This window comes from Macaca thibetana, chromosome 2 (assembly GCF_024542745.1).
Source record: "Macaca thibetana thibetana isolate TM-01 chromosome 2, ASM2454274v1, whole genome shotgun sequence".
Lineage (NCBI taxonomy): Eukaryota > Metazoa > Chordata > Mammalia > Primates > Cercopithecidae > Macaca > Macaca thibetana.
Window position 1 is genome coordinate 112,120,369 of NC_065579.1, and position 24,781 is coordinate 112,145,149.

General features: G+C 41.4%; 1 protein-coding gene across 32 annotated transcripts in view; it reads left to right on the forward strand.

Moving 5' to 3' along the window:
- Positions 1–2,848: 2,848 nt before the first annotated feature.
- SLMAP (sarcolemma associated protein) overlaps positions 2,849–24,781 on the forward strand; it is a 180,224-nt gene continuing 158,291 nt past the window's right edge. For all 32 annotated transcript variants that reach the window (XM_050781118.1, XM_050781137.1, XM_050781126.1 and 29 more), the window contains exon 1: positions 2,849–3,137. In XM_050781118.1, the coding sequence (XP_050637075.1) occupies positions 2,940–3,137 (198 nt within the window). In that variant the 5' untranslated portion in view covers positions 2,849–2,939. The remainder of the gene's footprint in view (positions 3,138–24,781) is intronic.

A 24,781-nucleotide genomic window follows, 5' to 3' on the forward strand; every position in this document is an offset into this window, starting at 1 on the left:
GCGAATACCATATTTATTGTGGTTTTCTTATCTTCCTTCATTCAGTTCAGTCACTTCTCCCAGACCATCCCTGACCCCTTAGGCAGCTAGTGCCTGCCTCTATCTTAGCCCTGATTACATCAATTTTACGTTTGTCACTCTCTACCCCCATCTCTAACCCACAATACCATTATGCTCTCAGAAGGCAGGAATTGAAGTTTGGTTCACTTATGTGCCCCCAGGGCCCAGCAAAAACCTAGGACACAGCCAAACTGTCTATATATAAGTATTGAAATGAATAATTGCTACTCTTTTTTTTTTTTTTTTTTTTTTTTTTTGGAGAGACAGAGTTTCACTCTTGTTGCCCAGGCTGGACTGCAATGGCAGGATGTTCGCTCACTGCAACCTCCGCCTCCCAGGTTCAAGCGATTCTCCTGCCTCAGCCTCCCGAGTAGCTGGGATTACAGGCATGCGCCACCACACTCGGCTAATTACGTATTTTTAGTAGAGACAGGGTTTCTCCATGTTGGTCAGGATGGTCTCGAACTCCCAACCTCAAGTGATCCACCTGCCTCAGCCCCCCAAAGTGCTGGGATTACAGGCGTGAGCCACCGCGCCCGGCGTAATTGCTACTCTTTATTGAACAACATGGATTAACACTTTGAAGTCTCACCACACCACGTGAATTAACTATTATTAACATGTCATCCATGAGAAAAAAGAGGCTTGAAAAAGTTTAGAAACTTGCTTAAGGTCACACTGCGGTGGAGCCTGTTATTGCAGGAATCTGAAGAATGAAGTCACCTTTGAATCGAAATGAGTAAGACTCCTTCTCACTATTTTTTCTTGAGTTTTCATTTAGCTCTTGCAAAATCTTTGTTCTTTAGACCAATGACTCCTCATCTTGATATTGTAAGTGGGGGAAATACCCTCTTTCTTCACTTTGGAAATTGTTCAATCTCTCTTTGGAAGAAACATGATTTTAAACTTTCTGAACCCTCCTTCTGTCGAAAAATCCGCGCGGGAGTCCTGGGGCACATTAATAGGTTCAGTGAGGACTGTCATTCGAAACGGAATGCGGGAACTAAGATTTTTTTGTTTTTCCGGGAAGAAAACACAACGAGTTTAGCAGAGGGGAGGATGGTCCTTCTGTTAGGTGCACAAATCCTAAGACTTGAGGGAATTTGACTGCTCACACTTAAGACAGCTGCGGGTGACTGTGTTGCCCACAGCTAAGATGGCTGCTGATGACCATCCCCTTTGGCTGGGTCTATTCTTTTGCTCGCTAGTATTTTCATCGAGAATTAAAGAGAATAAAATTTAGTAAAAGTTGGCACCTCCTTGCTAAGTAGATAAAATAAGAAAGTGGTACTGTTTGTTTAGAAAACCTTCTACCGCGCAAATTGTTCTTTCCCTTAACCAAAATGGTCGTTAAGGTTGTCCCGAGGTTTGAAGCTTCCAGCCCTTAACTAAGATGGCGCCTGGAGGCCTGTTAAAAATTAGCTTGCCCTTTTTTCTGCCCTCTACCAACACGGCTTCCGTGGCTTCGTTCACGTGACATTCCTGGACTACGGCGCGGGAGAGGGGGTAGGAGGGCCCTTGAAGGGTGCGCGTTCCCGTGGCGGTGCACCGGGTAGGTTTCAGTCAGAGTCACTATGGCGGCCGGCGCTGGCAAGGTAAGCTGAGGCGGCGGTGGCGGCTAAGGAGGTAGCACTCGTCGTGGCGTCCTGGCTCCAAATCTTCGCAGCCTCCTTGCGGAGAGGTCGGCGGAGGTCGTGTCTAGCGGTGGGGGCTGGCGGGGGTCTGGCTGGAGGAGCCGAGGGCTGAGGCTGGCGGGCTGAGGCGCCTGACGGCCGTTTGTTTTGATATTTTCCCCACCAGGTCGGAAAGTTTCCTGCCTCGTCGGGCGCAGCTTGAGCTTGCCCCATCGGCCGCGATCGGTGGAGGCTGCGGCGGACCCAGCCCGGGGCCTCCAGGCCTCTCCCCAACCTCCGGGCCAGTCTCCCTCCCCCACCTTCTCGTCCGCCGGGAGCTGCGGCTGCCGTCCCTGAGATGCGACCCTCGCGGGGGCGACCCTGAGGGGAGGCGGCCCATGTGCTGAGCGGCGGACAGGAGCCCAGGCGTCCGGGGACCAACTTCCTGCCGCCTGGGAACCCGCGCCTCCCGGTGTCGCGCCTCGTTCGGTCAGCACCGGCCTGCGGAGCCGGGTCCCCGCCCTGGTCGCGGGGACGCTCACCAGGTGCCCGGGAGTCCCGACTCGGCTACTGCCCGCGCCCTGCCGGCCTCCACGCCTCGCGCGGAGGACCTCAGCCACCGCCGCCTCGGATCGTGCCAGGCCGGGGACCGCGTCCCCCTTCCCGGGGCGGCCTCCGCGCAGCAGGGGCGATGCAGACTGTCCCGCCGGCCGTCTAGAGCCTCTACACTGCGGGCAAGGACGGGCGGTGACTGCCCAGAGGTGCCCGGCCACACCTTCCTTCGGCCCAAAAGGACTTTCCTGGCCGCGCCGAACCGACCCTTCCTTCATGCTGCAGTGCTGCAACGTTTCCGCCACCGAGGGGGAAAAGCGGCCGCGATCTCAAACCCAACACAAGAATTGGCGTGTGACTCATCTGCTTGGATACCTCCAGTCCCCAAACTGTGTTCCAGGAGTTTTCTTGGCGGAAGCTGCCCGATGTTTGAGCCTTTTCTTCCCAGAGAAGAAGATGGACTGAAAGCTGCCAGTTGGGGACTTTTTGTGACCAGGGCGCTGCTGGGTTTTAAAGGAGGTGATGGGGCTTGCGCTGGCTTGTCTTCCCACCCAAGTGAAGAGTTGATGTTCACTGGTTATGCTTAGACAATGTGCAGTTTGTGTTAATTTAAAATTTTGGGTGGGATAGGGGGATAGGCTTGTGAAGGGCAGTCCGGATCCAGAGGAACTCCTCTTTGTTCCTGGTAGGAGAGACACCCCCAGTCTATCCTCGATGCCGTCAGCCTTGGCCATCTTCACTTGCCGCCCGAACTCGCACCCGTTTCAGGAGCGTCATGTCTACCTGGACGAGCCCATCAAAATCGGCCGCTCAGTGGCCCGCTGTCGACCAGCGCAGAATAATGCCACTTTTGATTGCAAAGTGCTGTCAAGGAACCACGCTCTCGTCTGGTTTGATCACAAGACGGGCAAGGTAATGTCACCACATTGTCCAGCGGCATTGTTTAACAAACTTGTTTTCCCCGCTTTGCCCTTTCTGAGAGGCCTAATGTATGCAGGATCCCAGGGTTTGCATCCAGAAGAGGCTTTGCGCAAAGCCACGAAACAACTGTTTGTGTGCCTGGTTCTAGTGGAAATTTGATTGAGGTGGTTGAATGGAAAACAGAGAAGGTATTGTAATTAAAAGCCTCAGGAAGTCTATGGCATCTTGATAACGGGGTCATTCCCAGTGAAATACCAAACTAGATAGTGAAACTTGGCGTCTTGCTTTCAGTCTGCTTGGAAAGGTAAATTCACAGTTCAGCGCTTTATTAAGCAAGCAGGAGTTGTCAGAGCAATTCGGGGAATCTGTGGCCATTATTATCCCAGGGCTCAAGTGTCTTAGTAGTGAAATGTAGTTAACACATAGCTTTAGGTGAGTTCAGATCAGGACCTTTCTAGTAAGGACAATTGCTGGTATAAACCTAAGATTTTTGAAAGGTTTGATACATACTTGCTCTTGAAGGAATAATTTGCAATAATCAAAGCTAATTTAATTAAGCATGAACAATTGTAACTTTATATATTTTCAGAGTGTTTTTTACAAGTTGGAGAACATACACATACTGCGTTTGAAAATCACTTTTTGATGTTCCCTGCAGCACTTATTAAGTACTTAGTGCATTCTTACAGAGGTGCTATTCAAAAGTTAGTGTTAGGAAATAAACTTATTTTCTGAAATTATACCCTATTCTGTCAATTATAGCATTACTTAAATGTGATGGGATGAATTCAGTGCTTTTCATTTTAAGCGTAATCAATTTAGTATTTTTATGTTAGTATCGTAAGTTACTATACACGTATGTGCTTTTAAGAAATGAAAGAAATTAAGATCCTTTCCATTTTTAAAAACTGTTTATTTATGTTTATGGATAGTATACTAAAGAGCTCATCTTTGTGCCTAAACCTCAGGTTTTTAGCTGAGCTACTGAATCAGTTCCAACTTTAAGTTATGTAAGACTAATAGGACTGTCTCAGGTTTCACCTCCTGACTTTTTGCCCCTTCTTTCTGAGTTAAATAATTAAATCTTTCTTAAAGGAAGAACTTAAGTCTTCAAGAATATGTTTTGAAATGAAAGAAACCTGAACCTTAAAAGGAAGAGAAAAAAATGATACTTCGGCAGCTACTGATTTAAGGAATTATTTTGTAAATTATTTTTTGAAGAAAGGAGGAAAAGATTGTCCAAGTGCTGTGTGCTGCATAATATCTATACTTTATTCTACGTGTAGGAGTGTAGGATGAGAACTGAAGAATATGTTAACTTTTCTGTATAACACCAGATCGTCATTTACCTGTGGAGCAGACCCTTCCTCCCTACCCCCAAGCTGAACGTAGGGTGCCTAATTTTTTTTGAGACAGATTTTTGCTCTTGTCACCCAGGCTGGAGTGCAGTGGTGCTATCTCAGCTCACTGCAACCTCTGCCTCCCAGGTTCAAGTGATTCTCCTGCCTCAGCCTCCCAAGTAACTGGGATTACAGGTACATGCCACCACGCCCGGCTACTTTTGTATTTTTAATAGAGACAGGGTTTCACCGTGTTGGCCAGGCGGTCTCGAACTCCTGACCTCAGTTGATTCGCCTGCCTCAGCCTCCCAAAGTGCTGGGATTACAGGCGTGAGCCACCGCACCTGGCCCTCATAATTCTTTAAAATGAATATTCATAGAGCTCATTTTTCCAGCAGTTGAATTTAAATATCAGTTTACTACTAAGTAGTGCCTTAACTCAACCAGCTTTTACATTTTTGCCATTTTATGTTCTTGGGCAACAGGTCTAAACTAATTAGACAACAGGTTTGCTCACGGTACATACTCTGCAAACGCACTTTGATTAAACACTCAAAGGGAACTCTCATTTTTTGTTTTACTTATTTGAAAAATACTGATTTCATGCACAGTGCTTTCCATGGCCGTAATAAAACTCTCACAATAGGTTATTTTGAGATAACTAAGAATAGATCAATAGTGACTGTTTCATGAATTGAGATGACATGTTAATATTTGTTCTTTTTTTTTTTTTTTTGAGATGGAGTCCTACTCTGTTACTCAGGCTAGAGTGCAGTGGCGCAACCTCAGTTCACTGCAACCTCTGCCTCCTGGGTTCAAGCAATTCTCGTGTCTTAGCCTCCTGGGTAGCTGGAATTACAGGCATGTACCATCATGCCCAGCTAATTTTTATATTCTTAGTATACTGGGTTTCACCACGTTGGCCAGGGTGGTCTTGAATGCCTGACCTCAAGTGATCCACCCCCCTCGGCCTCCCAAAGTGCGGCCAACGTGCCTGGCCATGAAATTTGTTCTTCAGAAAAACTTATCTTTGAAGGGTAGATATGGCTTATTTCTACCATTTTCACTTTTTTCCCTCTTCTGCTTTATTAGCTAAAATAACACGCAGGCTATGAGACCACTACTTTAGATATAGATGTAATTATTGATTATTATACCACTTAATCTAGTTACAGCAGATACTCTGTCAGATCTTACCATGTCATTGAATTGCTTTAGGAATTAACTATTTAAAGTTTTGGTTTGGACAGATAGTAGGTTTTATTTGAGCATCTATTATGTGCCAGACACTGTGAGGGACACAGTTCCAAAGAAAACCCACAGCATGACCAAATAGTTCTTGTATGAAATGTGCATTGTCTGTAGTCCCAGCTACTCGGGATGCCGAGGCACGAGGGTTGCTTGAGCCCAGGAGTTCGAAGTTTCAGTACTGGGATTATGCCACTGCACTCCAGCCTGGGCATTAAAGCAAGACCCTGTCTCTTAAAAAAAAAAAAAAGAAAGAAAGAATCCCTTCAGGCAAGGAGTTTTGCTCTTGTTGCCCAGGCTGGAGTGCAATGATGCGATCTTGACTCACTACAACCTCTCCCTCCTGGGTTCAAGTGATTCTCCTGCCTCAGCTTCCCGAGTAGCTGGGATTACAGGCATGTGCCACCACGCCTGGCTAATTTTGTATTTTTAGTAGAGACAGGGTTTCTCCATGTTGGTCAGGCTGGTCTTGAACTCCCAACCTCAGGTGATCCACCCACCTCGGCCTCCCAAAGTGCTGGGATTATAGGTATGAGCCACCGCGCCCAGCCAGGTTTTTTTTTTTTTTTTTTTTTCCCAAAACATCTGGGGATGATAATGGTACCTATTATTGGTTTGAGAATTGAGGTAATTATATAAATCACTTAGCACCCTGTCCCTGGCTCTTACTAAGCACCCAGTACTTACCAGAGAGGGTGTTTAGTGGGGAAGAGGGAACTATTTAGACAACACTTTGCAATTTGCTATAGTGCTATGGAGTCTTAGGAAGGTAATGAGAAATTATTTTCTTTAATGTGATAGCATATATAGAAGAATTTTTTTTTTTTTTTTTGATATGTGGCTCTGTTGCCCAGGCTGGAGTGCAGTGGTGCAGTCTCGACTTATTGCAACCTATGCCTTCTGGATTCAAGGGATTCTTCTGCCTCAGCTTCTCAAGCAGCTGGGATTACAGGCATTCATCACCAGGCCCAGCTAATTTTTGTGTTTTTGGTGGAGACAGGGTTTCACCATGTTGGCCAGGCTGGTCTCAAACTCCTGACCCCAGGTGATCCACTTGCCTCGGCCTCCCAAAGTGCTAGGATTACAGGCATGAGCCACTGCGCTTGGCCAGATGAAATTTTTTAAATTGAAACTGATGTAGTTGATAACTTTGTGCAAATTGGCAATTTAACTGGGAGGTCGAAAATTGGGGTAATATGTGCTTTGGATGACTTTCACTTTGTGGTGACTGATGCATTCTGCATTGTCCATTATGGGAGGCTCTTTAAAAGTTGGAAGAAATAGGTCGGGCATGGTGGCTCATGCCTGTAATCCAGCACTTGGGGAGGCTGAGGTGGACGGATCACGAGGTTGGGAGATTGAGATCATCCTGGCTAACACGGTGAAATCCCGTCTCTATGAAAAATACAAAAAATTAGCTGGGCGTGGTAGCATGTGCCTGTAATCCCAGCTACTTGGTAAGGCTGAGGCAGGAGAATTGCTTGAACCTGGGAGGTGGAGGTTGCAGTGAGCCAAGATCGCGCCACTGCACTCCAGTCTGGGTGACAGAGCGCGACTCCATCTCAAAAAAAAAAAAAAAAAAGTTGGAAGAAATAATAAACACTTGAAACTTTATGATTATTCAAATGATACATGTTCATTTTAGAATATCTGCAAAATGTAGGCAGGTGGAAATCTAAGTGACACTTTTTAATGCTAAGCTCATGGAATATCTTATTGTATAATACTTAAATCTGCATGTTGAAGGGTGACAGGTTTGGCACAAGGCAGTTTCATAATCTTTCCCAAATCATCTTCTCAGTAATGTAGCAGTTGGATATTGCCTTGCTTGGATGCTGGCCCTATATATTATCCTCCATCCTTTTTGGAAGTCACGCTCTTCAAATTAGATGGCAGATAGTAGAATGTTTTTTTTTTTTTTTGAGTCAGAGTCTTGCCCTATCTCCCAGGCTGGAGTGCAGTGGCGCAATCTCGGCTCACCACGACCTCTCCCTCCTGTGTTCAAGTGATTCTCCTGCCTCAACTTCCCGCGTAGCTGGGATTACAGACATGAGCCACCATGCCCGGCTAATTTTTTGTATTTTTAGTAGAGACAGGGTTTCACCATTTGGCCACGCTGGTCTTGAACTCCTGACCTCAGGTGATCCACCCGCCTCGGCCTCCCAAAGTGCTAGGATTACAAGCCTGAGCCACAGTGCCCAGCCTAGAATGGTTATCAATCCCTCTGTTGATTCAAGGCACCATTGAGCAAGCAAATCTACCCATATAGTGGTTACGTAGAAGGGATAGTGAGTGGACTCTTCTCTTGTGATTTGGATGGCCCTATTTGATTTGAGGCTTTGGGGTACTGGTGACATGCTAGTGGTTGACATAGCAGTCTAGTTCCAGTCTCATTGAAGTTTACTTACTAGTGGTAGTAGTTGTCTACTTCTAGTCTCACTTTTAATTTAAACTTAGTGCATTTTTTTTTTTTTTTGAGATGGAGTCTCGCTCTGTCACTCAGGCTGGAGTGCAATGGTGTGATCTCGGCTCACTGCAACCTCTGCCTCCTGGGTTCAAGCAGTTCTCCTGTCTCAGCCTCCTGAGTAGCTGGGATTATAGGCACACACCACCATGCCCAGCTACTTTTTTGTATTTTAGTAGAGACGGAGTTTCACCATGTTGCATAAGCTGGTCTCGAACTCCTGAGCTTAGGCAATCCACTCGCCTTGGCCTCCCAAAGTGTTAGGATTACAGGTGTGAGCCACCGCGCCTGGCCTAGTGTATCTTTTTGAGCACCTGTTCTATCATGATTTGTTTGAGTGAAGGACATAGTGGTAGAGGGGGAGAAAATGACACAAACTGGTAAGAATTTATTTCTTCTTTTTAGGAACTTTTACACTGGATAGAGAAGGTGACTGTGCACTTTGAAAATAGTTGAGATAGGTGATATTATATAAGTTTCAATGGCAAAAGAGTGATGACATTTGACTTTAAAATTAGGGGTGGGTAGATAAGAAAAGGTGTTTTTGTTGTTGTTTTTATTTTTTTGTGGGGATGAGGTGGAATAAAACAAAAGCAGATAATTTTGAATGAGCTTTGCATTTTCCAAATGCTGAGGAAACTCACTTTGTTGGATTAGAGAGTTCTTTGAAGAGTAGCCAAGGGTGAACATCTGTTCTGTGTGATGTTCTTATTTGTGCCTCGTCTTTGTAATTAATTTTCACACTCTGGAAGACAGGAACGTTTTCCTACTATCTTGTATAAAGTAGTTGTTGAATAAATGAAGCTGACTGGATAGTGTGGTGCCAGGTTGTGAAGTGCCTTGTTTACCAAGCTAAGGATGTAGACCCTTGGGTTATGGAAGGCCTAGGAGAGTTCTGAGCAGAGCACTGACATACCAAACCCCTATTTAATAAAGAGTGGGCCTGGTGCAGTGGCCCACGCCTGTAATCCCAGCACTTTGGGAGGCCGAGGTGGATGGATCACCTGAGGTCAGGAGTTTGAGACCAGCCTGGCCAACATGGTGAAACCCCATCTTTACTAAAAATACAAAAACTAGCCAAGTGTGGTGGCATGAACCTGTAATCCCAGCTACTTGGGAGGCTGAGGCAGGATAATCACTTGAACCCAGGAAGGAGAGGTTGCAGTGAGCAGAGATTGCATCTTTGCATTCCAGCCTGGGCAACAGAGCGAGACTCCGTCTCAAAAAAAAAAAGAGTGATACAATAGTGATACAGTAGCGTATGTAGAGTTGCCTGGAACAAGGAAAAATGAGTAACAGCTTAACTAACACTCTTGTACTAACTGTATACTGGGCCCTGTTCTAAGTGCTTTACATGTTAACTTATTTAATCCTCAAGTAACTCTTTGAGGTGCTTGTTTTTTCCACATTAACTTGTGGGGAAATTGAGGCACAGAGAGATCTTGGTCAAGTTCACAAAGCTATTAAATGGTAGAATTGAGATTTAAACTCAAGCTCATAACCACTGTGCTATTCTAAGGCTTTGTAATACTTTAGATATGATGTGAAAGCATAGACCAGGTTAACAGTAGGAATGAAAATGATTAAATGCCAGAAAAGAAAAAAAGATAAGAGTATTAAATTAACTTGCACATTAGGACTTCGGCAAAGAGCAAGGTCCTATGTGAACTGAAGATTTTAGGGAAAGTTTAATGGATGAAACAGTTTCATGGAAGAATGCAATTTAAACTAGACCTTAGGACTTTTAAAAAGAGGAAGAATGGCCAGAAACAGTGGCAAATGCCTGTAATCTCAGCGACTTGGGAGGCTGAGTCTGGAAGAGTGCTTGAGGCTAGGAGTTTAAGGCTGTAGTATGCCCAGATTGCACCTGTGAAAATTCACTGCACTCCAGCCTGGGCATCATAGCAATAATTTGTCTCTAAAAAAAAAAAAAGTTCAAAAATTTGTATTTGCCAGGGGTGCATCAGGTCTGTAGCCCCACCTACTTGGGAGGATGAGACAGGAGGATCACTTAGGCCAGGAGTTCAAGGCTATAGTGCACTATGATTGCTCTAGCCTGGGTGACATAGTGAGACCCATCTTAAAAAAAAGGAAGTGGGATTAGGGGATAGATTGTAGTTAGAGTCAGTCTGGGAAAGGAGTTTTGGGTGGGAGGAAGAAGCAGGGATGATATATGGCATGTTCCAAGGACATTGCAAGAAAGTCATTGTGAAGAGCCTGCTGAATTTGACCACCAAGATTGTTTCTTCTTTTTTCCTCCACACATCTAAACATGACCACAAAGATCCTAGCCTCAGCTTTTGGGAGAATGGCAGGTCATACATTCTTTTATTTTTTGTTTGTTTGTATGTTCATTTTAACAGAAGTTTTTTCTTGACAGAAGTATAAAGGTCATTAAGGGGTGCTGGTGTTTGTGAGAAAGCCTTTTACTTGACAAGTTGTATTTAAGACACGTAATGTGAACATGTATAGAAAGCCAGATTGTATATTTAAAGCACGTGTTCATTTCCTTCTATATTACTTTTCATACTAGTGGGAAATTGATAAAATATTTTATCTGTGATTTCAAGTTGTTAAAAATATTGATGGTGTATATACTTAAAGCATTTTTTTTTTCCCCAGTTAGTTCTTTGACATTACTCCTTAGGTTAAATTCACTCTTTGCCCTTTTAGGCTCCTGTCTGGTTTTCTGTTTTTTTTTGTTTTTTTTTTGAGACGGAGTCTCACTGTATTGCCCAGGCTGGAGTGCAGTGGCGCGGTCTTGGCTTGCTGTAAGCTCCGTCTCCCGGGTTCACGCCATTCTCCTGCCTGAGCCTCCCAAGTAGCTGGGACTACAGGCACCCGCCACCACGCCTTGCTAATTTTTTTTTTTTTTTGTATTTTTAGTAGAGATGGGATTTCACTATGTTGGCCAGGCTGGTCTCGAACTCCTGACCTCGTGATCTGCCCGCCTCGGCCTCCCAAAGTTCTGGGATTACAGGCATGAGCCACTGCGCCCAGCCTAGCTGTCGGGTTTTCTTAAGTAGAAAGAGCTTAGTATTTATTCTTTTTGGTAAGTAGGGAAGAGAATGTCATTTAGAGTTTTAAGTGAAAAGATTGTGATGTTAACTCTTAATGTATGTCAGTTACTTGATAGTTGCTTGAATCAAGAAAAATGATAGCATTTATTAGCAGCTGAAACGTTCTAAGTTTACAGTCCAGACTCTTTCCTCTTGTCGGGTACATGCTTCTCTTACTGCTACTCTATAGATAGATAAATAGTTTACACCTTTGCTTAAAAATCTTTGACGTCTCATTAATTTTTACCATTAAAATCTATATCGTATTTTCTTTTTTTCCAGCTCTCTCTTTTATTACTGTTTTTTTCTTCACCCCAAACTTTGTGTACTAGCTGTATGACAGTGTTCACTGTTCCTAGAACAAGTGCCTTTTTTTACTGTTTTGTCTTCTAGAATGACCTCTTCTCGTCATCCCTTAAGGCTCAATTCCAATGTGAAACCGTCCCTGACTCCCTTTAACTGAAGAATTAATTGCTTCTTCCTCTGTACTTCCATTTAACTTTGTGTATAATTTCTTTATTTCTTTTTTTTTTTTTAATTTTTAAATTTTTTATTTTTGAGACAGGGTCACCCAGTGCAGTGGTGCGATCTTGGCTTACTGCAGCCTCCACCTCATGGGTTCAAGCAGTTCTCCTGCCTCAGCCTCCCAAGTAGCTGGGATTACAGGCACCCACCACCATACCTGGCTAATTTTTGTATTTTTAGTAGAGACAGAGTTTCACCATGTTACCCAGGCTGATCTCGAACTCCTGGCCTCAAGCAATCCACCTGCCTCAGCCTCCCAAAGTGCTAAGATTACAGGTGTGAGCCACTGCACCCGGCCTGTATGTAATTTCATTATGGGACTTAAACAACAAAATAACTGTGATGCAAATATACTGTTGTCCCATCAGATGTGAACTCTTGAGAACAAGAGAATAGGCACTACATACATGTTTGAATGAGCGAAATGTGAACAATGGAGCGGTCTGTATTTCTGCAAACCTGTGCAGTGTTCGAGGGCAAAAAGTCATTCAAGTTAGTTCTTAATTGGAGATCATGGACTCAATTATCAATATGTAGTCTTTGTATAAGTCATTATTTATTGAGAACTTGCAGTTTGCAAAACATTTTGCTAAGTGTTTTTGGATTGTAGATAATCTTGTGATTGATGATATTAAATTATGTATATGAACTATTACATTTTCACACAAAATAATTTTAAAAGGTTTTAAAATAATCAGAGTGCTTTCTTGTTTCATTTGGTCTATATAATATTCTTAGAAGTTAAGTAAAACAGCTGCAGTCTAGCTCCCTTTTGTCCAAAAAGAGTTTGATGTTTAGAGGTTATTTGTACAAGATCGTCTAGTAGTAACTATGGGAGTTTTTTCCCTCCTGAAATAAAAGCCAACTATTAGACATTTATTCTGAACTATCTTCTTAGGAACTGACGCAATTATTATGAAAATCTGCCTTTTGCGCTTGCTTGCTCTCTTGAAAGGTAATCTAAGCTATTGCTTTTTGATGTATAACCAAAACTTGTCATATTACAGACTTTCAGAGACCGAAATAACTCAAGTTAATTATTTCTCTGAGTCAGCTAATATTTTTTAAAACTTACCTCTACTATTCCTAGCAATAAAATATTGTTTCTTGGGCTTGCATTCTGGCAAACTGATTTGGCTTTGGGTATATATGCAAATGAATGAAATAGCCTTGGAAAAGCTTGTTTGGCCATGTATATTTTTCATACTTTATAAGAGAGTAGCTGACAAATGTAAAGAAAAAAAGGAAAGCTTATATAGGCACTTGAAAATATGGACGTGTTTGGTAATTAGTACTGTATCTTTTGTCAAATATACAATTTTTGGGTTGGATTTTAAATTTAAGCATGTAGAAGCTGTGTGTTAAGATTTTCTCAATACTTTCAGACTTACAGTTTTATTTATATATATAACTACTGACTTATTCTAGATGAGCCAAGCAGAAATGACTTTCCAATATAGACTTTCAAGCTTTTCTTATTTTTTACTTATACAAATAACAGGAATATATTCTCATAAGAAGTCAAGCAGGCTGGGTGTGGTGGCTCACACCTGTAATCCTAGCACTTTGGGAGGCTGAGGCAGGAGAATTGCTTGAGGCCAGGAGTTCAAGTTCAGCCTGGGCAACTGTTTATATGAAATGTGTAGAATAGGTAAATTCATAGAAACAAAGATTGGTGGTTTCTAGGGGCTAAGGGTAATTAGGAATGTTATGGTTAATTTTATGTCAGTGTGACTAGGCTGTGGTATCAGTTTTTCGCTTGACCAATTTTTGGTCAAACACCAACCTGATATTGCTGTGAAAGTATTTCTTAGATGTGACTAACATTTATACCATTAGACTTTGAGTAAAGTATATTACCCTCCATAATGTGGCTGGGCCTCTCTAATCAGTTGAAGGCCTTAAGAAAAAAGACTGAGGTCCCCCTGAAGTTAGGAATTTTGCCCTCACAAAGCTGTTGGACTCAAGACTACACAACAACTCTTCCTTGAATCCCTAGTCTAATGATCTGCCCTACCGATTTCATACTTGCCAGCACCCCCAACCCCAGTTGCGTGAGCCAATTCCACTAAATAAATCTCTCTATATAAATATACATTTGATCGGTCCTGTTTTTCTAGAGCCTTGACTAATATAGGAGATGACTGCCAAATGGGTCAAATCCTTTTTGGGATGATGAAAATGTAAAATTGTGGTGATGGTTGCACAACTCTGAATTGTATACTTAAATTGGCAATTGTAAGGTGTTTGAATTATATCTCAAAAAAGGATTTATTTATTTATTTTTTTTAAGATGGAGTCTCGCTCTGTCGCCCAGGCTGGAGTGCAGTGGCGCGATCTCAGCTCACTGCAAGCTCCGCCTCCCGGGTTCACGCCATTCTCCTGCCTCAGCCTCCCAGGTAGCTGGGACTATAGGCACCTGCCAGCGCACAGCTAATTTTTTGTATTTTTAGTAGAGATGGGGTTTCACCATATTAGCCAGGATGGTCTCGATCTCCTGACCTCATGATCCACCCACCTCGGCCTCCCAAAGTGCTGGGATTACAGGCGTGAGCCACCGCGCCCAGCCGTATTTTTTTTTTAAAGACACAGGGTCTCACTATGTTGCCTGGCTGGTCTCAAAGCCCTAGGCTCAAGCAACCCTCCCACCTCAGGCTCCCAAAGTGTTAGAATTACAGGGTGAGCTACCACACCTAGGCCCAAAAGGAATGTTAAATGAAGTAATAGCTTAATGAAAGCAGCCTAGGGTATAGGAAGTAGAAGAGAGTGAGTATTCAAGGTAGGTAGGATTAACAGAGCAGCTTTTGAAGTACCATATAGTTTGATTTTTCTCCCTACTTCCTTATTGTGAATGTCTTACTCTTGGTCGGACCTTTGTTTTAACAAATGTAGTATATAGATAGTATGTTTCCAATTTTGAAATATTTGTTTCTAGGCACAATTTTGATATTTTTGAGAAGTTGTAGTGCCAGAGTATTAATGTGAGAATTGAGAGAAATGGTTAAGATAGTTTAAAAGTCTCAATCTGCACCTCAATCAGTTCAGCATAAGATTAATTTTACTTACCAAGGAATCTTTGATGTATGTAGGCACATACATAGAAGCAGTAAAGTGTTAGAATGAACAGTACTAGTTTGATTAGAAGAAAGTATTCATTTGAATTGTAGCTGAACTTAAACTGGGGCCATTATGCTTTCTTCGTCTTTAGTATCTGAGTGTCTCATTCTTGCAGTGCAGTGTGGTGTCCAGTACATAGTCCTGGAAAAATACAATTACGATACAGATAAGTCAAACAATAGTAGCATCTGTGAATCATTGTTTCCAGGGAGCTAAGAGAGTGATGTATTCCTTCCCCCAGGATTGGGGGCAGAAAATGTGGGAGGAAAGAAGAGGGCTTCACAGAGAAAGTTGTTTTTAGGCCACTGTTTGAAGAGTGAGTAGGGCTTTGCTAGCTGGATAAAAAAGAGCAGTGCGTTCTAGCTGGAAGCATATGTTTAAGGCAGAAAAGCCTGAAAGAGAATGATGTATTCTGGGAATGCAAATCCAGAAGTTGACAAAATTGGGGGGAAGAAAATAGAGCTGCTATCAGTTCTTTGGGGGTAGTCGAGCACTGCAGGCAGATGCCTTAAGGGAGGCAATGTAGTTAAAGATTTTGGAGTTGGACTACTGGTGTTGGAATCCTGGCTCCATTGCTTGCCAGATATGTGACCTTGGGGAGTCTGTGTGTTTTCAGTTTTCCTTATATGTAAAAGGAGGCTAATAATGGTATTTACTTCATGGGACTTTTATAAACATTTAATGAGAATCGTAAAGCACTTAGCAGAACACCTGGCACAGGATAGGCAGTCAATAGCTTGTGGCTATTAGAATTTTTCTTTCTTTTTTGGTTGGTGTGTTTGTATAGTAATACCAGTTGAATATTCCTTATCAAAAATGCTTGAGATCAGCAGTTTTTGGATTCCAGATTTTTTAGGATTTTGGAATATTTGCATTATACTTATCAGTTGACCATCCCTAATTCAAAAATCTGTAATCAGTTCGCTTCAAAATTCAGAACTTTTTGAGTATTGACATGGTACTCAAAGGAAATGCTCATCAGAACATTTCAGATTTCAAATTTCAAATTTTCAGATTTGGGTTGCTGAACCTGTATTACTTATGCAAACTCCTCTATGCTGCTGCTGCTCCTCCCCATCCCCTTCCCTCCCCTCCCGTCCCTTCTCCTCCCCTCTCCTCTCCTCTCTTCTCTTTCTCCTCCTCCTTTGTGAGAGAGAGAGAGAGAGACAGAGAGAGTCTTACTCTGTCACCCAAGCTGGAGTGCAGTGGTGGATCACAGCTCATTACAGCCTCAACCCCACCCTGCCCGGGCTCGAGCAATCTCCCCTCCTCAGCCTCCCAAGTATCTGGGACTACAGGTGTGTGCCACCATGCCTGGCTAACTTTAAACTTTTTTATAGAGATGGAATCTTGCCATGGTGCCCAGGCTGGTCTCAAACTCCTGGGCTCAAGCAATCCCCCTGCCTTGCCTTCCCAAAGTGTTGGGATTACAGGCATGAGCCACTGTACCTGGCCTTTTTCTTCTTTTTTTTTTTTAGGCAAGGTCTTGTTCTGTTGCCCAGGCTGGAGTACAGTAGTGTGGTCACAGCTAATTGCAACCTTGAACTCTTGAGAGCTCAAAGGATCCCCTGACCCTTGGCCTCCCAGACTGCCAGGATTATAGGCGTGACCCACTGTACCTGGCCTTATTTTCTGTAAATATGCTTTTTCATTGTTGAAAAAGTTTTCTTTTTTGAATATATCTTTTGAGTTCCCTAAACCAATTAATTTTTTTTGGAATGTGTGAAATTTTTTTGAATATGTTAAAGAAATCATCTGTTAATGCATGTTATCCACTTCTACTAAGTTTGTATAGTTTCCCTGTTAAAAGCAATAAATCAGTGGTATACTTGGTCCGCCTTACCTGAAGATTCAAAATTAAAGGAGTTGAGTAAGTTACAATAATCTAGTCAGTCAGTTAGGAAAAATATAAATGAACCTATAATGCTCTATCAGGCACTATAGAGCGTGGTGAAATTACAATGTTACTTCAGTCTTCAAGAAGCTTCTAGTTTAATTGGAAAGCTAAAGCTAACTCCCATAAAGAATTAAGGAAGAATTAAGGCACTATGTGATCAAGATTGAGAAGGCTTGTTTGTCATGTAAGGGGGACTTGAATTGGACCCTGAAGATTTAGGGTAGAGAATAACAGGTGTCCTTGGTGTATATGTCCTTGGTGTATAAAGGTCTGTATTGAAAGGCATTCCCCAGAGGAACAGTCAGGAGGCAGTTGAGTCTGGAAGAACAGTTTATCAGTTGAGGTTTTAGTTATATGCCACAGACATTGTCGATAGCTGATTTAAGAAGAGTAGCAGTATATTGAAAGGGGATTGGGTTGTTTTCAGAATCCTTGAAAGGCTGGGATCCAGTTTGGAAACTGATGCTGGAGTCACAACCAGAATCATGCCACAGAAGTGGCATTGTGCAGACATGGCCGCTGCATTCCTTGAGCACTTATACCTCAGCTTAAAATGTTGACATTTGATACTGGATGATGCCTTTAGCACTGTTGTTATTGCTGCTTCTGGAAAGTGGATGCTGATGCTTCTGCTCTGCCACCAGAGAAATCTACCATCATGTTTCTTTTTTTTATTTTTTATTTCTTTTTTGAGACAGAATTTCACTCTTGTTGTCCAGGCTGGAGTGCAATGGCACGATCTTGGCCCACTGCAACCTTTGCCTCCTGGGTTCAGTTGATTCTCCTGCTTCAGCCTCCCGAGTAGCTGAGATTACAGGCATGCGCCACCACGCCTGGTTCATTTTGTATTTTTGGTAGAGACAGGGTTTCTCCATGTTAGTCAGGCTGGTCTCAAACTCCCGACCTTAGGTGATCCACCTGCCTTGGCCTCCCAAAGTGCTGGGATTACAGGTGTGAGCCACCACGCCCAGCCTACCATCATGTTTCTTTGTGGCACTAACTCCTGATGTAAAGTGCTAAGCTTGTATATTTGGTTGAGCCTAGGTACATGACCATGACTTAGCTTCAAAGGAAGCTATAAATGACAGCATGTGTCATTTCAGCTTTTAGTAGGGGGTAGGCTTTGCCTCCCACCAAGTTGGATATTTATCCAGTAATAACCAGGGGGTTCAGATGCCAGCATCCAAGAAAATGACCAGTGTTTCCTCCAAGTTGAGTTTGTATGTTAAGGAGCCCTATTACTGGATTACCACGAGATGGTTTAGACTAAATGACAGAGTTGAACCTGAGTTAGACTGCATTTCAGGTAGGCGGTGGAGATAAGTCCTCAACATCAGTGTCATCAATAGGTTCTTGGAAACTGTGACACTAAGCCACATCATGTACTATATGCTGTAGGAACTTAATTCTTGTTTATATTAATTAGCCTATTGTAAAATTGGTAAAATCGGTTTCTTTATACGTTTTGTCATTTTACTTAAAATCACAGTTTCCAAAAACCTATCCATGACTATGTTAAGTGAGGACTTTCTGTACAAGGTTGATGGGACCATAGGGCAAAAACCTTTAGGAAATCAAGCTAAGAATTGATTTGGGAGCTAAGAATCTTGGAGTTGCAACTGTGGGGAAAGCAGTGCCTCCACTTAATTCATCTCGATAACCCAATAACTAAACTAGTATGTTATGAAACACCTGTCTGCTTTAGCATTCTGACTTCGTATTAGAGTGATTGTAAAATGATAAAGATTGGTTTTGTAGGTATAGTGAGCAGACAAGATTTGAAGATTCCAAAGTATTAATATAATTTCTTATTTTCTTTTATTTTTAAAAACTACCTACATATTTGAAAACAGGATGTTTCTTATTTTCAAGATTATTTTTCTCTTGGCATATTAAAAGATTGTACTTGTGTGCATTTTTTAAGGTGTATTGTTTTGTTCATCATTTAACATTCTGCAGTAAGCTCATTTAAATACTATTTCTGATATTGCCAGAAGTATAGATTTAATACTTTGAATAAAACAAGAAGTTAAAAGGATTATGATGAAAATATTGTATGTAATTGTCCAAGCGAAAGGTAGGTATTAAATGATAGAAACTACTTCAGAACTTCAGTATGAAGTATATTTTAAAACATAACACCTATGTAGTAGTACTAGTCTTTTTTTTTTTTTTGAGACACTCTTGTTGCCTAGGCTGGAGTGCAATGGTGCGATCTCAGCTTACTGCAACCTTCGCCTCTCAGGTTCAAGCGATTCTCCTGCCTCAGTCTCCCGAGTAACTGGGATTACAGGCACGCACCACCATGCCCAGCTAATTTTTTGTATTTTTAGTAGAGACGGGGTTTCACCATGGCCAGGCTGGTCTTGAACTCCTGACCTCAGGTGATCCGCCTGCCTCAGCCTCCCAGAGTGCTGGGATTACAGGTGTGAGCCACCGCGCCCAGCCAGTAGTACTAGTCTTACCATTTTAAACTGATACTCTAAACTGAGGTTTATTTATAATTGCCAGTTGTGTGGAGGCAGAGTTTTAAGATGAGCAGCAGTTAAATTTATTGGTTTTAATAGTTTTTTTACCCACTTCCCTGATTTAAGAACTGTATTAAAATTTTATCCTTTATTTTATCTGCAGCTATTTTGGAAGCTGATATAAAAATAGGTAAACTTTTTGAATAATGTGTGAAAAAATGATTAAAACGTACTTTCAAACGTTAGGTGTTACTATTATTATGAAACTTAGTTGTTACTGCTTTCTCCTTTCACTAATCCTTATTATTACTACTTTGTCATAGTGGTATGTAGTCTTAGGTGCACAAAGGAAATTACAGACTTTAATAGACAATTATTATTATTATTATTATTATGTTTGAGATGGAGTCTTACTCTGTCACCCAGGCTGGAGTCCAGTGGCATGATCTTGGCTCACTGCAACCTCTGCTTCCTGGGTTCAAGCAATTCTCTGGCCTCAGCCTCCCAAGTAGCGGGGATTACAGGCATACACCACCACACCCGGCTAATTTTTGTATTTTTAGCAGAGATGGGGGTTTCACCATGTTGGCCAGGCTGGTCTCGAACTCCTGACCTCATGATCCACCCGCCTCGGCCTCCCAAAGTCTGGGATTACAGGTGTGAGCCACCGCGCCCGGCCAGTAGACAATATTTTTAACATGGCTGCCTTGTTGTAGGTCTGCTGATTGTGTTTTATATATATAAGCATTAATATGTATTCATATATATACTTAAATGCAGAATTAAACATTTTGTATATAAAAGTGTTTACTTCTGATATTTAAGTCCTGCTGCCAAAATATTATTCCTCAAACCAAATATTTGGAGTGTTGGTATCCGAATGTTGGGGTTGGATAAGAAAATTTTTATTTTTCAAGTTCAGCCACTTTAAAAATACTTGTGGCTGGGCCAGGTAGTGGCTCATGCCTGTAATTCCAACACTTTGGAAGGCTGAGGCAGGAGGATTACTTGAGCCCAGGAGTTCAATACCAGCCTGAGCAACAAAGTGAAACCCTGTTGGTACAAAAAAAAAAAAAAAAAAAAAAAAAAAGAGCTGAGCGTGGTGGTATACGCCTGTAGTCCCAGCTGCTTGAGGGAGGCTTAGCGCAGAAGATAGCTTGAGCCTGGGAGTTGGGGGCTGCAGTGAGCTGTGATCGCGCCACTGCACTCCAGCCTGGGAGACAGAACAAGACCCTATCTCAAAAAAAAATATTGTTATTATTGTTGAGACGGAGTGTCACTCTTGTTGCCCAGGCTAGAGTGCAGTGGTGCAGTCTTGACTCGCTGCAACCTCTGCCTCCTGGGTTCAAGCGATCTCTTGCCTGATCCTCTCAAGTAGCTGGGATTGCAGGTGCCCACCACCACACCCGGCTACTTTTTGTATTTTTAGTAGAGATGGGGCTTTACAGTGTTGGCCAGGCTGGTCTCAAACTCCTGACCTCAGGTGATCCAACCACCACGGCCTCCCAAAGTGTTGGGATTATAGGCGTGAGCCACCATGCCCGGCCAATTTTTTTAATTTAATAATTTAAAAACATTAAATAGACTTGTGGAAAAGGATACTCATTCTCCTTTCTGGGATCAATGCCATAGTTTCAGTTTTATGACTGTGCTACTTTGGTAATAGTAGCAGTTAGTTGTTATTCAACTCACTTAACCTTTCTTTACTTTTGAACTTTGAATTTTCTGGTTGTCTTTGGAGTTGGTTGGGCTGGGTAAATCTTAAGTTATTAAGTGATGCAGGCACAGAAAATGAAAATTTATATAATGTTTATACATTTAACATTGTTACCTTCATTATATTTCCCATTTCTGTTGCTTTCACCTTAGAGTTTTGTACTAATTCAGACTTTGTGGCTCTTATCTGTTGGCTCTTTTAAGTGTGGATATGTTTTAGGCAAGTTCTATGGATTTTTGTTTTATTCTAAATCAGAATTGAATAATAGATCAAGTAAGTGATAGTTTAATGCTTTCTTTATGAAATTTTACCGATTGCCACAATTCTCCCTGATTTGTCCCTTCTCTCTCTCTCTTTTTTTTTTTTGAGATGGAATTTCACTCTTGTTGCCCAGGTTGGAGTGCAGTGGCGCAATCTTGGCTCACTGCTACCTCTACCTCCTGGGTTCAAGTGATTCTCCAGCCTCAGCCTCCCAAGTAGCTGGGATTACAGGTGGGTGCCACCACTCCCGGCTAATTTTTTGTATTTAGTAGAGACAGGGTTTCACCATATTGGTCAGGCTGTCTTGAACTCCTGACCTCAGGTGATCCACCTGCCTCGGCCTCCCGAAGAGCTGGGATTACAGGTGTGAGCCACTGTGCCCTGCCTGATTTGTTTATTCTCTTAATATTTTGAACTTTGATCATGTTTAACCCTTCACTTAACCCTTAATTATGTATTGTTCTGAGTAAGTTCTTTGATTATTATGGCCCTAATTAGCTTAAAATCTCCTTAAAAGCAACTGTGATAGACTATGCTACCTTGTAGCCCTACAGTATAGGTATAATGCCTATCGTATAGTAGATGGTTAAAAAAAATTATTGCCAACACAATACCTTTCTCCAAAGAAATTATGGAAGTACTAGCATAAGAAATTTGACTTTAAAAAAAAAAACCTCTTAGAAGAATATATAGGGTAACATCCTTATGACCTTGAATTCAGGGAGGCTATAATAAGTAATTTACAAGAAGCATACATTGAGGGAAAAGAGTAATACATTCAAATACATTAAAAATTAATTTTATTCATTGGAAGATAGAATAGCCAGGCACAGTGGCACTTGCTTTGTAGTCCCAGCTACTTGGGGGCTAAGACGGGAGGACTGCTTGAGCCCAGGAGTTTGAAGCTGTAATGTACTTTGATGGTGCCTGTGAATCACCACTGTACTCCAGCCTAGGCAGCTTAAAAAAAAAAAAAAAGAAAAAAACTCAGAAGAAAAAAATTGGCAAACATATTTGTAATACATATCACTTGCGAAAGGTTAGTATTCAGAAAATAGAAATAAGTTGTTTAAATAAAAGACAACCCAACAGAAAAGAAACAGTCAAAAGACACGCATAAGAATTTCACCGAAAAAATAAGATGCGGCAATAAACAAATGCTCAACTTTCAACATAAGTGAGGAACTGTAAACTTAAACCATGAGATGCCGTTTCTACTCAATTAAAAACTTGGAATAATATCAACTGTGAATGATACTGTGGAGCAGTAGCAACTCTCTTACTCCGTTGTTGATATGATGAATTTCATTGATTGATTTTTGAATGTTAAGCCAAGTTTGCATTCCTGAGATAAACTATACTTGGTTGTGATGTATTGTCCCTTTTATATATTGCTGGATTTGATTTGCTTATATTTTGTTAAGGATTTTTGCATCTCTGTTCATGAAGTATTCATCTTAAATGCTTGTGAGAATTTACCAGATGAAGCCATCTGGGCCTATTTATGTTTTGTGGAAATTTGTAAACTATAAGTTCAATTTCTTTAATAGAAGCAGAGCTTTTCCAGTCATCTATTTTTTCTTGAGTTAACTTTGATATTTTGTATCTTTCAAGAAATTTGTCTGTTTCATCTAAGTTCTTGACTTTATTATTATAAAATTATTCATATTACCTTGTTATTTTCGTATCTATAGAATCTGTGGTGCTGTGTTGTTACCTCTCTTATTCTCAATATTGGTAATTTGTGGCTTTTTTTTTCCATTACACTTTGGCTAGAGGTTTGTTAACATTATTGTTCTTCTTAAAGAATCAGGGGTTTTTTGGGTAGATTTTTTCTATTATTTTTCTGTTTTCTATTTCATGAATTTTTGTTCTTTATTATTTCCTTATTTCTTCTTGCTTTGTGTTTAATTTCCTCCTCTTTTTCTAGTTTCTCTTTTCTTTCTTTCTTTCTTTTTTTTGGGGGGGGACCAGGCCTTGCTGTGTTGTCATTCAGGCTGGAGTGTAGTGGCGCAATCATCGCTCACCATAGCCTCAAACTCTTGGGCTCACGCAGTCTTCCCTTCCTCAGCCTCCTGAGTAGCTAGTACTACAGGTGCATGCCACCATGCCTGGCTAATTTTAAAATCTGTGGTAGAGATAGGGTCTCTGTATGTTGCCCAGGCTGTCTAGTTTCTCAAATTAGAATCTTAGGTAATTGAGTTAAGTCCTTCTTCTCTTCTAATAAATCGTGTAATGTTATAACCATTTTGACAAACAGTGCGACATAGTTATAATGCTAAATTTCTGTATATCTATTGACCCAGCAGTTCTTCTCCTAGGTATATACTCTAGGAAAATTTTTTTATGTCTTTGCCAGGAGACATGTTCAAGCATGTTTATAGTAGGATTTTTCATAATGGCAAACATCCAAATGTTCATTGACAGGAACATATAAATACTTCTGTTAAATTACGCTGTGGAATACAGTATTGAACATGAATGAACAATAGCTGCATATATCAATGCAGATCAATCTCAGAAATGTTGAATAAAAAGAGCAAGGTGCAAAAGAATACTTACACTGTGATGTCATTTAAGATAAAATTTGAAAAATCAGTTGGACGCAGTGGCTCACACTTGTATTCTCAGCATTTTGGGAGGCTGAGGCAGGTGGATTGCTTGAGCCCAGGAGTTCAAGACCAGCCTGGGTACCATGGCAAAGCTCCATCTCTACAAAATATACAAAAAATTAGCCAACCATGCTGATGTGGGCCTGTTTTCCCAGCTACTCAGGAGGCTGAGGTGGGAGGATTGCTTGAGCCCAGGAAGTTGAGGCTGCAGTGAATTGAGATCGCTGCACTGCACTCCAGCCTGGGCAACAGAGTGAGACCCTGTTTCAAATAATAATAATAAAAATAAAATAAAAAAGAAAAATCACTATACTTACTGATATATCTGTTTTGCTATATATATATAGTAATAGAATGATAAACATATCCTTGTGGGGGAGGCAGAGCTAGTAAAAAAATAGCTAAATTTCTATATTACATGCTGCAAGATGTTTCAACTACTTTATAAATGAATACTTATTTGATTCTCATAATCAAGTACTTCTGTGATGCAGGCACAATTTTTATTCTCATTTGTAAATAAAGAAGCATAGAAATCTTAACTTCCTAAAGTTATACCACTAATAAGTGGTAGACCTTATAATCAAATCCAAGCAACTGTGGCTCGAGTCTGACTCTGAATGACGAAGTGCTTGCCATGATGGAAGGGGCAGGAAGTTTCTCAAGCCGGCAGTTGGGTACATAGACTTTTTTTTTTTATTGTTTCATTCGTATTTATATGCTTATATTTATGTTTATATTTAACTTAATTAAAAATTTAAAAGAGAAATAAAAAAAGTTAAGCCACCTGAGAAGGAATGTAAGAACATAACCTCCCTAACTATATTTACATTCTAAATGAACACTATTAATGTTCCCTTTTTTTTTTTAATCACACTGCCCTGCCCCTCCCTTCTTTTTTTTTTTTTCTTTTTTTTTCTTTTGAGA